Genomic DNA, 17,341 nt, shown 5'->3' on the forward strand with positions numbered 1-17,341 from the left:
ACCCGATTAAGTCGCGTCTACGATGCTAAGATGTTATCTTTTGATTAAGGCGCTTGTAATAATAGAGGGTGCTTGTTTATGGAAGTCCTGCTATTACCTACGGCTTTTCTGGATGCTTTATTTCTGTACGTGATCCTGGCTATTGGTTACGATCAAGTGATAGGGGAAATTGAGCTGCTGCCCTACTCTCGCGTCGCTGAAAACTAATTAAATTGAATACAGTAGGTATTAAGGAAAAGGAAAATGAATAAAAGTATCCGAAAGAGAGACAAAATTGGACAGATTATTGAAAAGTAAGTCAAATAAGCAGTCCATGTTTTATGACAGCCAGTCTACATGAAATAATTTTAGAAAGTTAAAAGAGATACTTAAATTATTATATTTTACTTTTCGGTAAAGTATTTATCTACTATATAAGAAGTTTTTTTGTAAACTGTAAATTACTTCAACGATGAATTACATTGTTTTTCTCAGAATTGTGGCCTTTTCGATCGTTGTAATTTAATGGATATTATCCGTAGGCAATAAGTTGAAAAGAGTATGTAAGTAAGTAGGTGTGAGATTATTCAAGATGCCCAATCCCTACTAATTATAAATCCGAAACTTTCGTCTGTCTTTCTGTTACCTGTTCACGCCTAAAACGCTGAAAATTGGTACGGAGAATATGGAGATACAATAGTTTTAGGAATAGTTTGAGGCCCGAGAAGACATTGTATAGTTTTTTTTCGTAGCCGGTTTGAGCGTACCACTGCTGTGTAAAGGCCTTTCCCCTTAATTTCCACGACTCCGAATTTCGTGTTTTCTCGAGCCAATTGTTAAGAAAGCTGTCCAGGTCATCCCGCCATCTCCGCCTGGGCCTGGATAGTTTTTATCAATCATCATCACTATCATCATTCCACGCAGACGAAGTCCCGAACAAAAGCTACTTAGTATAATAATATACGTCATACGGTAGATCAATTAAAGGGTTCACCTCTATACTGCCTATCCTGTGCCCTATGGTGTCTTTGTGTGTTTTTTACAATAAAGAGTTAATACACACATTTAAGTAAGTACATACGTACGGTAGATATAATCATTCCATATATTTTTTGGCGTTTAAATTTTAAAGAACTTGCACTTACCTATCAAGTTTTGTAATAAAACTAATAAATTATTGTAAAATAAATACTAAACTCTCTATCTTAAAATAATACTCAACTGTTAGTAAAGTATTGGTACACCAAACCTTGGCAACATGCGAGGTTACGACCATACCCTAGTTAGTTAGAATACTTGTAGGACGCCTTGTCTGGATGTAGTTCACCGCCTATTGCGTAGATGGCGTTAGTGGTTTCAAATGTCCCATGCATGTAAAATGTGTTTGGAAAGCACTCTTGAAAGTGTTTCTAACTTTCAGGCTTTGACTTTATCATAGGAGATATTTCATAAAATTCATATATTAAACTTAATTCAGTATCTTTCCGATCACCTAACAATGGTGTTTCGGATCCTTGGGAGGCAAGCGCGGAGCCGAATTTAACACGAAGAGACCCTTTTGACACTTTAATGAAATGTAAGGGGTACACCAAGCGGATGATGTCACGCAGAGGCAGCACCCGCCAGTGTGTAAGGATTACAGAGAGTTGATAGAATCTAATAGCTCCTTAATAGCTGCATTCGGTTCGTGTATTATTTGAAATATTGACGCTTTCAATTATTTTTGACTATCGTTTATGATGCTTTATGTGCATTATTGGCACCAACTTAGCTTAAGCCTGATTCGAATCTCCTCGATAATGTGTGATTTACATACCGTGACGTCCTTAACTCATTAAAGTCGAGTCGGCCGCCCAACTTCGGCCCAGGGGAATCATAAACACTACGAAATTGGTAATTACGAGTCACGTGTCATCGACTAGGGGCGCGGTGTGGAACCTTTTACTCTGTGAAGAACATAATGACGTAAGTGGCATACTTTTTCTATGCAAATGCGACCTTATTGAAACACACTTCAGGTAAAGTTAGGACGCTGAAAATTATAGGGTTCCAGATTCTTTTTTGAGTTGATTGAAAAATAGGTTAGTTAGATAAGTAATAAGTAAGTAAGTATAGGTAAAAAACTTAAGTAAGTCACCTGTTGTATGTAGTTGTGACGTGTTCGAATATACATTTGTTTTGTTTGTGTGTGTCTTTTAAACATGTATTGTCTATTCGAACACGTCACAACTACATATGTACAGTCAGCGTCAAATACTTTGTAGCAACCAAAGTAGCCAAGTAGTTCGGTACACCATATATTTAAAATAATAAATAATAAATAAATAAAATCACTTTAATTCAGACAAAAGTCCATAATAATAGAATAAGGTAAAAATAAGAACTAAAATACAATAAAATTAAAACTTATACTAATAGTTGCTTCAGTCGATAGGTATGACTATTTAGTATGGTGTACCGAACTATTTGGCCACTTTGACTGCTAGAAAATATTTGACGCTGACTGTACAACAGGTGACTTACTTAAGTTTTTTAACTATAGTTATCTTTTGTTGCGTAATTAAAAGTGGTAGGTAATAGTGGTATACCTACCTTCATATACGCAGTACCTATATCACTTACCGCTTAATATCATGCGTTTTATTTGTTTGCCTGAGTTTTAAGATACGTATAGGTTAGAGTGAAATATAGGTGGAGATTTCAGGTCAGTTTTGTAACAGGACCCCGTAACAAATTGCATTTGAAATTCCCATAAACATTACTATGAGGAAATTTGGTCAGGCAAGTTGATATTTAAGTTGATATTTATTATTTTTATTGCTTTTCTGTTTACAACGTGATTTATAGGAAAATCATATTTATACTGCAGTAGTATATAGTATATACTATTTTTTTTTCTTTTTTTAATATCAACTGTAGGTATATACTATATACCTACAGTTGATATTAAAAAAAGAAAAAAAAATTAGAGAAGATAATCACATAAAAGTGAGCACGCGTAACACTTACAGGAATAACCTGAAATTCGTTTTAAAAGTATTTTGGGGGTAGTTAGTTAGTTAGGGTATGCGTTATTCATTACTAAAAATCGTAAAATAAGAGACACCTAAGGTAGGTATGTGGGCGAAATGACGAATGTAAAATTAATATATATCGTAAATACTGGGTAATTGGTTGTTACGCACATTGTACCCATTCATATTTTAACATTCCGTCTGCTTTTACTTTGTAAAAACAAGCGAGTGGATCTTATGAGAACAAAATGTAAAACATACAGACAATAATACTCGCAAATACTTTGAGCTCCTAACAAGTTCGTTCTCATTTTTTATTTCAAGTGTCATCTGCGCTTGTTATATTTAAAACTTTTGAATACGTTGGGTTTATTAGAGATTTAAGATACGTAATTGTGTTTTGAATATGAAATTATGTTTTGACATAAAATTACATCGCTTAAATGAGTTATTATGGAAATTGTCTAATTAAAACTATTTATATGTAACTATTTATTATATATATCGCCATCTAGTACCCACAACACAAGCCTTACTAAGTTTACTGTAGTATTATGTCGATCTGTGTACAATTGACCTATAATATTTACTTATTTATTTATTTCTATTTATTTATAGAATCAAACAGGTAATAAAATAGCAATATGAATATAAATAGATACATACATATACAAATCATAAAATCATTCTAACATATTTATGTAAATATGCATTTGCATGCTTTCCCTTTTTTTTACTAACAATAGAATACGTAGACATGTCATAATGTAAACATTTACCTTAATATTAAGTGAGATTTAAGCGCGGCGCGCCAACAAACTGGTTACTCCAGTTTGGCGCATTTATTGTACTGTGTAACTGTGTAATTGTTTTACATGAAAATGAATGAATTAATAATAATAATTTATCTGGATACATAAGGACTAACAAAATATACGTATCTTCAAATGGTATATTTGTTTAAGTTAGATTGAAACCAGTCAATAATATACGTCGATTTGATTTACTAGGTATCGACCGAACTAAGTGAATAACCAAATAGCAATGTAATCCAATAATCCAAAGGCAAACTTGACTCATTGACCGATGTCCACCCTTAAAAATGATCACTGGATAGTAAACGTTTGTTTTCCTTTAACGGCATTCAGATTTAAAAAAAAAGTTAAGCGCACCCACGGGTATTTAATTTAACATTTGTTTGATTGTTCATTAAATATTTATGTAATTGCGATTGCATTTCATTACTGTTATTAAGTACTTATCACGTTTACAGCATCTTAATTATTCATCTGCTTAGTCAACATCAACTAGCAAGAATTAAATACTAACTGGGTAAATTAAGTTACCATTTCATTTTGCTGGTTTCCATACTTGATAAAGCGACGTCTATCTTAATCTTACTAAATCGAAAACAATGTAAAGTTAAATGAGTCTCGACACGTGATTTCTTCACTTTAATCATGTTAACACGATCAAGCGTCCTCCTAAGGTGCTATCAGTGTTTGAAATTGACTGTTAATCGTTCAAGTTTGACGTTTAGCCGAAGATAGATTAAAATTTATTGATCCCCGGGCCCCTTTTGCTCAGAGCAGTAATTTGAGAGGGTTAACACTTCTTGATACGAAGTTTGTTCAGTCGTTAATGGCGTAATGAGTCGAAACAAAATTTACTTTTAATACTAAATTTCCGTGAAAATAGGACTACCGTCAGAGATATCAGAGACTTGTTCACAAGTGACATCACATGAATGACAGTGACAATACATATGTACTTTGGTTGCAGAGCGCTGGTGATACAGCTAAGTACTGCAGAAAACATATTGGACACATTTGCCTGACGCTCGGGACAAATAAATAAAATTCTAAACATAAAGCTGAGCTGATGATACAGTTTTAAAAACGATGTTATATAGAAACTCTTAAATGAAATCAAGGACATCGTGTTTACTAACAGATTAGAAGTAAATAATAAATGTGTACATATTTACAATAGATAACGCGTAGATTAAATGTCATTGGTTAAAGTGTACACCTGCTAAATACATTAAAAAATAGAGCATTTTGAACCTTTATTTATATACAATAAAGTTAAAAATAAATACATTTCAAAAATGGATTTAGCTGGTTTACACTCTTAACCAACGACATATTTCATGAGCATCATTTATTTTGATTTATTATCCAATAAATAATTATGTCCCAGTCAATATCGATCGATGAACATCCTGTTTTACATTACTCTAACACTTAGTCAAAATAATACTGCTGGACACGACCGTTTCGCGTTTTAATGATCGCAATTTGTGAGAACTTCTCCATTGTTTCTGAAACCGTAAAAAGGGTCACTTCAAACTTTTATAACAATTATTTATGAACAAAAAACTGGGACAAAGTAAGCCTATTCGATGGTGAAAGGACACCGCTCGAATAATGACGATATTACATCCAAATGCCAAGTAAAATTAGTAATTCGGCCGAATTTGTGGCCCCCTAACGACGATCAGTGGTAACTGAAAGTTTCCAAATTTTAATAAAGTTGTTTCGGTTAATTTATGTCGGTGTCCACATTTCCAGAGCAGGTTTAATTCATTCATTACGAAAGTTGAGTAACAAGGTGGGTCGTTCAATTTTAATTGAATGGGTTTTGTCGTAAATATTTATTTATAGCCCTCATTATAGCCAAATTATATTTCAGCGAACGCGAGTCGCAAGTTGCGGTGTTCGTTTAATAATTCTGAGGTAAAATAACGTTCAATTCTGTTATTAAGATTTCGAGGAAGTTATGAGTGGAAAACTTCTAAGGGTTAATTAAGTGGATGGAGCGGTGAAGTATTATATTGAAAGGGTTTATTTCCCTCGTCCCGAATAGAGGGCTGTAAATATGATGATTTTAGTAACTTGCGCTATGGCAATAAACTTTACAGGTATTTTTCGGAATAAGAGAGCAGAACAAATTGCCCGCTAATGCCCAGAGGTATCATAAAGATTCGAGCATAGTTTCCTAGGCGGCTTGTTGAAAACATGTTGCTCTCAGGGGTGCACGACCTTTCGAACTCGAGTAGACACTTCAGGCGTGTAATAATAATTATATAGACAAGGGTAGCATAAAATTGTTCTCTCGTGAAATTATATCTCGTGATATTTTCACTTCTGACAAGAAGAAATATAGCTTCATAAATTATTATTTGAATCTTTTCGTAGAATAAATATACCTGACGGTCCGTTTTCAGAATATTTAGTGTCTTAATCTAATTTGGAATTTATTGAGTACGTCGTTCCACCATAACCATGGTACGTAAAAATACGACCAAAATACACGCGTTAACTAATTACATCATTTAGATATCAAAATGTACGTTCAAATTGGCCTCAATATCCTCACTGTTGTAGACGTCGCAGACGTTTTGGTTAGGGCGGTAGTTGCCATTAATCGTTAACAGGTTGCAAAATAGTAAGAAAGAAACAAACAGAGTGAGACAGACATCTTTATTTATGCATAATCAACGCATTGCTCAGTTGGCCACGCGTCCAGAACCTCGATGTGATAGCCGTATCTGTCAACGCAGTAGTGTAGACGTCACCGAAATTCGGATTGGAATGATATTTAGTTGTCGCTACCTGTAGACAACAGGTAGTAAACAATAATAAAGGAACAAATAGAGTGAGACAGACTGAGCGATAGATTTGCGTAATTAGCGCATTGGTCAGTAGGCCACGCAACACTTTCGACGCAGTAGTGGACGACGCCTACTTTCTGGTTAGAGCAGCAGTTGCCTTTGTAGTAAATAATACGAACGACTAACAAACAGAGAAAGAAACGTATAGAGTCAGAGAGATAGCTTTATTTATGCGTAACTAACACATTGGTGGGTAGGCCATCACGCGTCTCGTAGCTCGCTGTTATAGCCGTCCCTGTCGATGTTCGACGACGGCGTTCTTGATTGGGCTGCCGTTGCCTTGGCAGAGATTTGACATGTAGAAAATAAAGATAAAGACACAAATAGATCGAGACAGAGTTATGTTTACGCGTAACTGGCACAATTGTCAGCAGGCCACGCGTCCAGCAGCTCAATGTAATAGCCATCCCTGTCGACGCAGTAGTATACATCGCCAACGTTTTGGTTAGGGCGGTAGTTGCCGTTGCCTTGGCAGACATCCGTGACGGTCATGCCGCGTTCGGGGAAATACATCACTGTGTCACGAGCGCAGTCTGTGGAATAAAGAAGCACATTTTATTTCGCTTTACCATCCGTTATTACCGAATTGTAAACATTCCAGCGGGTAAAAATAATTTGGTTTGATTTCAATATTCTACAAAACAAATTGTTGGACCAACATTGTTTACTGAATCGTAGAATGGCGTATGGTATTTGTATTACAAAGTCAGAATTATTCTTCCTTCATATTGAGAGAGAATTTTAATTCGTTTGTGATAAGCGTTCCGACTGAACGTCTAGCGACCTTCAACAAGGAGGAGTTTTGGCCGAAGGGTGTAAAGTTTCGGCGGTTCTGAGGCCGGCTCCCTGACAGTGCGGAGTTGCGTAATGCATGGCAACCATAATGTGATAACTAGTGTTTAGTTTTAAAATATATTGTTATAATATGTATGTTAGTTATAATGTATTTATTTATGGGCCACTAGTTACCTGAAATAAAGATTTTCATTCATTCATATTCAATTAATTTGTGTATTTTATTAAGATGATAGTGGACGACCGCATCTCCATACAAATGTACACATTTTTCTCACTGGATATTGACATTATGGATTTTTTTATACAATTTATTGAATATTAACCATAGCTATGCCTTTTCGTTTGAATTTATTCGATTTTATTATTGGTATTAAGTATAAGAGCTAGGAGCGAAAAACAAATTCCATGCAAATTTATAAAGCTCGTTATTCTTATAATAATTAAAAAATCTAAAAATCATTACTGTGGTTGAAATACATTAAATTGCGTAAAAATATTTTCTATAATATTAATATCCAGACAAATAATTGGGGACAATGTATTGAGAATGCCCCATTTCATCTTAATATTGTCAGATAACGTTATATTCAATCCTATCTAAGCAGGTTCGATAATCAAATAGTTTTTTTTTCGATTCAGTTTTTGGAAGTTGTTTAATATAGAGCCACTATCTTTAATTTAGTTTGAAGAGGGCGTCAGTGCATGCTAAGCTGCGTATGAAAACCCTCGACATAGTTTCTAACAGATTCATAGTTTTATTTGTGGAGTTATTTTATCTTCACAACAAGAACATTTACATACAAATCCCTGGCACCCCGCATATGGTAATACGTCTCCACATCGGTACATTAGTTCCGCGTAGAATCTGCACGTATATCAGTTCGGCATTACGCTCTATTGAGAGCGCGTGGAGAATTTTCCATATAACAAATGAGAAAACGGCTCCCTTGTTAGGTTTCTTCGGCGTAATCAAAGTAGAACGCGCTTTAGAGAAGTAATCATGGGAATATATTATGGCATTATATAAGCTGTCATACTTTGATATGTGTGTTTGGTAAAGTATTATAGAATATGTGTAAAATTACATAGTTTTATCATTTTATATTGGTAATCTATATAGGACTTTGTAATCCAGAATTGTAATTGGAAGACTGCTTTTCTGCTTTAAATAAAAATATTTTAGAGACAAAGCTCAGCGTCAGAGTTTTAGTTTTATTAAAATATTCCCGAATATTAACTAGCCATGGGAAATATTTTAAATGTTTTTGTATGCCTTTTAAAGAGGAGGAAATTTCATTCCTTTGTTCAAAAAAAAAACAAAATGCGTGAACAGTGATTAACGAGAGTCATACAGCGAAATATGTAATGATGAAATGTTCAGGAAAAACATTCATATTTGTTTTTAAACAATTTATTGCAAAATAACATTATTTTAGTAATATTTGTTTTGATTGGCTTACCAGTAGGCCTATGATGTTCTTACTTTTACGTTTGTCATGGTGGATTTCATATTCATTCTAACACATATCGGTGCATGATATGATTGTCAATAAAACCGCAAACATCATGTCTGTGCAAGTGTGTACACACAATTGTAAATTGATGGAACATAGACTATAATATCACCATATCACATATCTAAGAATGGCTGTCAAATGTTAGTGTAATTGGTTAATTTACAAACGCTTTACCAACTCACAACTTCGTCTCTGTTCACATATCATGAACATTTGTAAGTGAAGGTATTTTTAATACAAAACATGTTTCAAATATAACTTTACTTGTAATACAAGTTATGTAGCTACATCTATAAAATACACCTTGTCTGGCATTCACATAAAATAAATACTTACTGCAATTCATTCCAGCCATTTCGCTCGACATGGCCTGCCAGGCGCCTAAAATTTCTCCCTCCTTATCCGTGCAATAGGCACTGTAATGGAAAGTAGACATAGCAGTGAATTTCCTAGAATTGTTGCACATTTTGGTCTAAGCTAACTGGGACTTTATAGTGATGGAGTCCAGTAGTAATGGTTTTCTGGCAATTGTCGTTTTAGAAAAGATATTTCAAGATACACGCTACAGGTAGGTATTCGTAATCCCTATACTGATCTTTAAGAAGGTACTATAAATCCTTCACAATTACAGTTTTAAATTTCTCATCAAAAAGAACGAAGAAAGTTCAAGTTCTAAAAAGTTTTGGTATAAATTTTATTGTACTATTTAACACAGACAACATGCATACCTATTATCTATTAAAATAAAATAAGTCTATCTATTCAAAATAAATTTAGGAGCATTTACAGGGTTTATGGTATTATTATAGAGGCTGTATTTAGTTACAGTGTACACTATCGCATATATTTAAAAAGACGTCCTGTATCTTATCAGCGCCCAAAAAGTTCCTAAATAAAAGAAATGCAAAGAAACTCACATGCCATTCAGGATCTGATAAGGCCCGTAGCTTCCGTCGTAATCGCAGAACGTATTGGGGTTCCCTAGGAAGTTGGTTCCGTGCTCAGATTGCTCTTGGTTGATCAAGCCTAATGCGTACACGATACTTTCACAGCGGCGGAGGTACTGTTCTCCCATCATGCCGGCGCTATCTACAACATAAATATTTAGTCAAGTTGAGGGTATTACACTATGTTTGTATTGTAAAAAGTTAGGGGACTATTTTATCTGGAAGCTCTTTTAAGGGTGGTTATAAGACTAATATATTTAACCATATTTATAAATTTTATGTGGTTTTTATAGCTGAAATGTAAATAGTTGTCGAAAATGAGATTTGATCTGTACCCCTAGTGTAAATTTTATCGACATCATAACGTGACGAACGCGTTTGCGTTAAGTCTCATTTTGTATAGGATTTTGAGTTTCTAAAACGTCCCGCTTGGCGCGCTCTTTCTAAATCCAATACAAAATGAGACTAAACGCAAACGCGTACGTCACGTTTCGAAATCGAAATTATTTACACTAGGGGTACAGTTAGTATCTCGCGAGAAGTGCGATTTTTGCAGAGTAACAAGACTTCAAATTTTTTTGTAATCGGATTATAGTTATGTAAGTACTTGTGCGTGTAAAATGTAGTTTTGTTTAAAATAAAATAAAATATAAAATATTTATTTCAGATATAACAACCCATATGACACATTACAAAATAAAATTATAATTTAAAAAATAATTATTTTAATTCAAAAACTAGCACAAAGCCACAAACATAATTATTTTATAAATAAATTAAATAATTATAAGTTAGAAATCATTACTTTCTTTGGCCAGGGAAAGTGGTTTAAATGAGCTCAGAATAAAAATAATTATTTTATTTAATACTACGTCGGTGGCAAACAAGCATACGGCCCGCCTGATGGTAAGCAGTCTCCGTAGCCTATGCATGTACGCTTGCAACTCCAGAGGAGTAACATGCGCGTTGCCGACCCTAACACTCCGCACCCTCGTTGAGCTCTGGCAACTTTACTCACCGGCAGGAACACAACACTATTCTCCAGTTTTACTTACAACATGAAAGCACCTTGATATTGTTCTTAAAGTAGGTATTGGAAGTTCTGTAGGCTGATAAATGCTTAGCTTACCAGAATAATCTATCGCTACACTACGACATAACTTTGGGCTTAGAATACATATTCCTGTATTTTTACTTACAACAAGGTAGCAACTTCATATTCTCCTCCGGCACCGGCGGTACTGTTGGCTGCCCAGTGCGAGCTTCAGCACACCAGCAGAATCCATCATCACACTGCAACGGCTCATAGTTGCCAGTCGCAGTACAATGAAGGGTTACGTCACTTCTGCCCTGAGCTTGTAACTCCGCTCTTCTTCTACTACAGGCTATGAACATTTGTATTACAAATAGATATAGTCCTTTAGATATTTATTTAAAACTAGTCATAAAGTAACTAACAACTTGAAACTAGGGCACCATGCTTCATGCATAGCTATAGGTATCTGTATAGGTTTAGATGCGCTTGTCAATGTTAGACTGCAGAGAAATTCAGTTTATGTACATATACAGGTAATTTACTATACCACTACTTAACTATACTTACTACACTATACATATTACTATATTTATACTATATTTGTGTTGTATTGTATTGTTTGTATTGTAATTTACTTGTTCATATTCTTACGCTTTTCGTTTTAAGCTACATACATAAAATGTGCACCATATTTTTTTCCAATAGCTTTTATTGCCAGCCAACAAATCAGTACTTTCTTGAGGGAGAAAAACGAAATATATATTTCATACTCACCGCAAGTCATTTCACTGGCCTCGCTCCTCCACATCTGTCCAAATATCCTGTTGCCATCTTCGTCGCTACAGAAACATCTGCGCATCAAGAAAAATGCAAATTAAATGAAGCACAATTTGCCAGCCAAGTGGATTCCGCTGAAATCTGAATCCGTATTCCCTATTGGTTGCGCGATTGCTTTCTAGTCGAGCTCTACGCTGTACCAGAGCATCGTGTCCTCGAGATGCTTAACAATTAGGGTGAACACTTATGCTAGCCTAGATGAGCCTTCGTTTCGAGAAAAAATTGGAATATTATCCTCGAATCTCGTGATTGAACGCGACGTGTTTGGAACGATTTGTGGGACGAATGTAAAATTATGTACAACGCCCTTCCTATAGCCTGCAGCTACTCCGATATTCCATTTGTTAATAAAAACCGAATATGCGAGATATTTGATGTGACATGATGCACATGTCGTGAACGTTATACATATATATATATGTAAAAGTAATTCTTTGACCAGTTATATATGTTATATACTTAGTTATCTTCTTCTTCCTTCTCGTTTCACTCTTGCCAGAGTAGTCGTGGTCATCATTTCAGTGGTTGGAGGTAGATATACTTATAATGGGATATTATGCATACAAAACTATTACTAAATTCCCATTGCTTAAGATTAAGGAATAGCTCCCCAAAAACGAGCAGCAGCCTGTGATCACAGGATACCTAGTTAAGTACCTATTAACACTTCTAAAACGACCAAGTTTTATTTTGCAGCTTGACTAATTGGCGCTGCTATATAGATTGAAAGCACAAAAATGTTATTGATTGTAAGCTGTTTTTATGTTGCTGTTATTAATTTCGGTTACCAAGCAATTTTAATAAAAACAAACCATGAATTAATTTCACTCGATTAAACGTCACAGATAATTCTATACAGAATGAAATAAAAAACGCAAATGTTTTTCTCGCACATCGAAAAATTTGAGATGAGCAGAGTTCGTAACGTAATGAAAAATTCTCAGCGAAATAAGAATTAGATCACAAGTATTGCCGTATTCCAGAACCATTGTCGTGATTCTGGGTAATAAAGGCGTTATAAATGTGCGTCCAGATTCGGAGAATGCGTTACTGGGGTGCGCTCTCACAAAACCCTCGCACTGCACGCGTACCGTGAATTGGGGTTTCTTTGATCAATTTCAAAATTAATATGTATCTCTCCCCGAATAATGAATCAAAAAAATATAAATCCTCTATCAATTTCACTAATAATGTATCTCTTGAAAAAAAATGATGTTCAACTTTAAACTGAACTTGGGGTTACTTTGATAGCCCCCTTTTTTTCGACGGAATTCAAGTAACGCTATAGAGAGTAAAACTCCAAAATATAAAAAAAAATACGTTCGCAGGTATAGGATTTATATGGATTTTTGTGCATTTGGGGTTACTTTGACGAAAACAAGGATAGTTTAAGAAAAATCAACTTTATTTCAAAACAATCTCATAGTTTAGTTATTTATGTTTAGAAGCATAATTGTACAATAAAAAGCTATCATAACTTTACCATCAATATGTAATCATCCATACCATGATGTCAGGATTCTTGGCGTATCGACAGACTGCCTTCGATCACGTTTCTGTCACAGCCCGGTTAAAAACTTTTTCAGAGTAGTTCGTAATATTTGAGTTTGAACCTGAGGTAAAGTTTTTATCAAAGTAAACTCAGGAATCAATGTAACCCCAATCCACGGTACTATACATAGTAGCTACTGCAACATACTACACGTGAGATAGTTAACAGTCCGTTCACAACTAAAATTACTATACATTTTCAACCATAGTCAATTTTAAATATTTCAATACTAATAACAATGATTTTTCCTAGTATTCCAGTTTTATTAATTTAAAAAAAATTTGGAATCAGTTTTATTTATAGTGAGTTTGTTGTTCCATTTTATTTCAAAAATGGCACTTTTCTGCTAGTTATAAATAAAACAGGATATTTATAAAAAATATAGTGTGTTTTTGTGGGATATACCAAAGAAAATTCAATATCCTCGATGATTTATAGTTTTTAGATGAAAGGTAATTTAATTTCCTTTGTGTTTGTCAAGAGAATTTTGAAGCTACCTTGAAGATCACACAACAGATTCTCATTATATTTTCATAAGATGTCTGTCACTGTCTACCTTTGTAATTCTTCAAATAAATTTAATTTGAGATAAAATTGAATAAAAATATAATACATAAATTCATCTCTCTACAGTTCTGCGTCCAAGAGGTTAGTGCTTAAATAAAGAGTAATAGTACAAGTGTCCGAATGCGAAGGCCGAAGGCTGAGCTCAGCGTAGGGCCGAAAGCTCGTAGCGTCCAGGAGATCAGATGGCCTACCGTGAACCACGTTCGACGTGTTGCCTCCCTGTCACACTTACATACAAATTTTCAAGTGCGACAGAGAGGCAACACGACGACCGTGGTTTGCGGTATGCCCTCAGTGCTCAAACACAGAACAATAGTACACGTGTCTAAACGAATAAGTAGTTTACCTTCCTGTGAACATGTCACCCTTGCACTGCACTGGAGCGTAACGTCCATCATCTAAACATGATGAAGGTTCTTTACAGCCGTCCTCCTCCACGGGTATTCCTGTAACATTATACTCGTATCAGCAATAATATACCATCGCCCACAATGTTAACTGTCCATCGGTGGACCTTATTATAAAAGGCATAAGGTCCACCCATGGACAGTTATGGGCAGGGGTCGGACAAAAAGTGCGGATGACGTAAAAATGACGTAATCTTGCACACCTGATGTTTGAGTTTGTATTTAAACTTCCGTGTGACATGTAGTAACAAAGTAGTATTAATGAAGTAACAAAATAATCGTAAATAAATCCATGGAATTAATAATACAGGTGGTAGGGTGATGTAGTGAATAAAATAAATTTCACAAAACTTGTTACCATAAGGTATAATTATTTGAAATTAGTTAGAACAAGTCTGTGGGATTGCCACAATATTCGAGTAAAGATGACATTTTAGAGCGTTTTCTTATACATTAGTAAATATAAATTTTTGCTAAATATAATCGTGAAGATACAATAGCTAAACAATAACGAAGTCAATTTATTGTTCATCTGATTGACAATGTGTCAGTCAAAAACGTACTTACTCATTTCAAGTGGCGATATCGTTTAATAAAGAGGTTGATAAATGATAAGTGATAATTGTTTATGAAAATCAAAAATACTATTTGAAATCATCCTATAAGTGGTTTGACGTCATCCGCACTTTTTGTCCGACCCCTGGTTATGGGTATTGCTGTTTGTACTTCTCGCGTCGATGATGGTCCCAATGACATTTCATTTTTATATTGAGTAGCTGTCACGTAAAATTTTTGTTGACATCTACTTAAGTATAGCACACTAATTTGTTTAGAAATGTAAAGTAATAAAAATACAGTAAAAATATTCCTCAATATTTTTTTTAATTAACCCTACAAAAACAGACTCGAAGAAACTGGCATAAGGGATCATCATTTGACGCTAAGCATAAGGGGAATAACCGGTCGCCGTGGACACCTTTAGATATGTCTATGTCCAACAGCAGAGCCCTGTAAGATGACGATACGATACCCATGAAGATGATTAACAACTTTTTTTTTATGATCACATAAGTTATTATCGCATATTAAAGTCCACACTGTCATGGATTGATTTTTATGTACGTGAAGCTTAAAAAATACAGAAATCGGCCAATAATTATTAACACGTCATATTTCGTCCGTTTGAAAAGTGAAACATATTTCAATAACTAATTTCCTTACCACTGCTCGCTTGACACACCGGGCAACACCCAAATATGTGGGAGCCATCTGGCTCGAACGTTTGGCCTGGCCCACACTGACTCGCCGCGGTCGCATCCGTCACACAGATACTGGCCCTTTCACACTTCGCCGTCACTTCTCTGAACGAGAAACAAAAGAACGCAAACAAAAGGCCGTATAGAAGCATTTGTGAAAGACACTGGTGTTCGATATGAATTTGTTAAAACTAAACAATTCAGAGATTGCATCGTTATCAATGAGGTAATTAAGATATTGGAAACTGATATTTTATGAGATAAGATTTTAAAACACGTCATTTTGTGCTGGTAATTTCCGTAAATCTATAATTATATTACATTTTTTTTAAACTACGTCGGTGGCAAACAAGCATACGGTCCGCCTGATGATACGCAGTCTTCCGTAGCCTATAGACACCTGCAACTCTAGAGGAGTCACATTCGCGTCGCCGACCCCAGCACTCCGCACGCTCGTTGAGCTCATTTTACATAATAGTAAAATAATATGTGACGATCCACGGTAAAAGGTACCTTATGGCGGTTGGCGCTTACGCTGTTATTTACGACGCTCCAATACTAATGCCATGCTATGCAACGTAAGCGCCAACCGCCATAAGGTACCTTTTACCGTGGAACGTCACATATTACCTACCCATTTTGAATACCTATCTACTTTACGAGTATCTCTATCGTGGCTACTCTATTATTATTTATTACCCTGCTATTATTGCCCGACAGTGTCGAACAATATTTTTTGTTTAAATAAATTTTTAAAACACGTTTTAAATAAAAACAGACCTATTATGCAAAGACTTCCGACATTGTCCGGGGTTAATAATAGCCCTTATTTGACCCATAATTGAGTCCAAAACACTTATTGTGTCACCTCAACATTAAAATAAATATACCTAACTCAAAATGAATTAGCTGTTGAAAGTTCTTAATACGTATTATGGTTCCTCTACATGATGGCCCAGCGCTGGACCAGCGAGATAGCCATGCGATGGTTGAGAGCACGCACTGTGAAATGGGCCACGTGTAGAAGCGTTCGCCCCATCGCTGGCCTACTACCTTTGATGTGCGGATGGTGGCCATCCCATCACCATCCCGCTGCGTCATAAGCCATCCGACACCACTACGCTCTCTATACGCTGGCCCATCTTAGTGGCCAGTATGATGGCCCATCGTGTAGAGGAACCATTAAAATTCGAGCCAGATAACTTTATATAATTATATATAATTCACCAAAAAGTATTATTTTCTCCTGTTATATATCATTTAATTGCTAAAGTAGATAAATTTAGAACACAACCATTGCGATGTTATTTCATAAACCGAAGAACCTGCAACTCCTTATGTAGCTTTATAACTTTGCTAACAATGCCTACGCTAAATTATTACTGCTCACTATATTGATTAACACTGTTCAATCCATAAATTTCATGACTATTATTTCGCCGACAAAGATTAGTTAGGGCACTTGTTAGTATACATATTTGCCAAACGGGGCATTATGATGGTACAGCGAGCCAAATGACATCATACTTTACGTAATGAATATTAGTTGCGTAAATTGAATGCAATATTTTAGTCAATACGAGTATTTAAAATGGTAGTGATCACTAGTTTGTACACGATAGCTTAAAATTCTGTAAAAGATTTGGAATGTCGTAAGTCCGTGATTGAAGTAGCGCTCCTTATGGTAGAGTAAAAGAAAAATACTAGCAGGCTACCAGAAATCAATAAAGCAACTTCTTTTGAGTTGTTTCTCGA

At 35.1% G+C, this 17,341-nt stretch overlaps 1 protein-coding gene across 1 annotated transcript; it reads right to left on the minus strand.

Moving 5' to 3' along the window:
* Window positions 1-6,464: 6,464 nt before the first annotated feature.
* On the minus strand, window positions 6,465-16,051 carry LOC133523702 (uncharacterized). The gene is made up of 7 exons (XM_061859385.1): window positions 15,552-16,051; window positions 14,270-14,369; window positions 11,742-11,818; window positions 11,131-11,316; window positions 9,902-10,073; window positions 9,321-9,400; window positions 6,465-7,202 (listed from the first exon to the last, which is right to left on the minus strand). The coding sequence occupies exons 1-7, from the start codon at window positions 15,736-15,738 to the stop codon at window positions 7,015-7,017; spliced, it is 990 nt and encodes a 329-aa protein (XP_061715369.1). The 5' UTR covers window positions 15,739-16,051; the 3' UTR covers window positions 6,465-7,014.
* Window positions 16,052-17,341: the final 1,290 nt, after the last annotated feature.

Source organism: Cydia pomonella, chromosome 12 (genome assembly GCF_033807575.1).
Source record: "Cydia pomonella isolate Wapato2018A chromosome 12, ilCydPomo1, whole genome shotgun sequence".
Taxonomy (NCBI): Eukaryota; Metazoa; Arthropoda; class Insecta; order Lepidoptera; family Tortricidae; genus Cydia; species Cydia pomonella.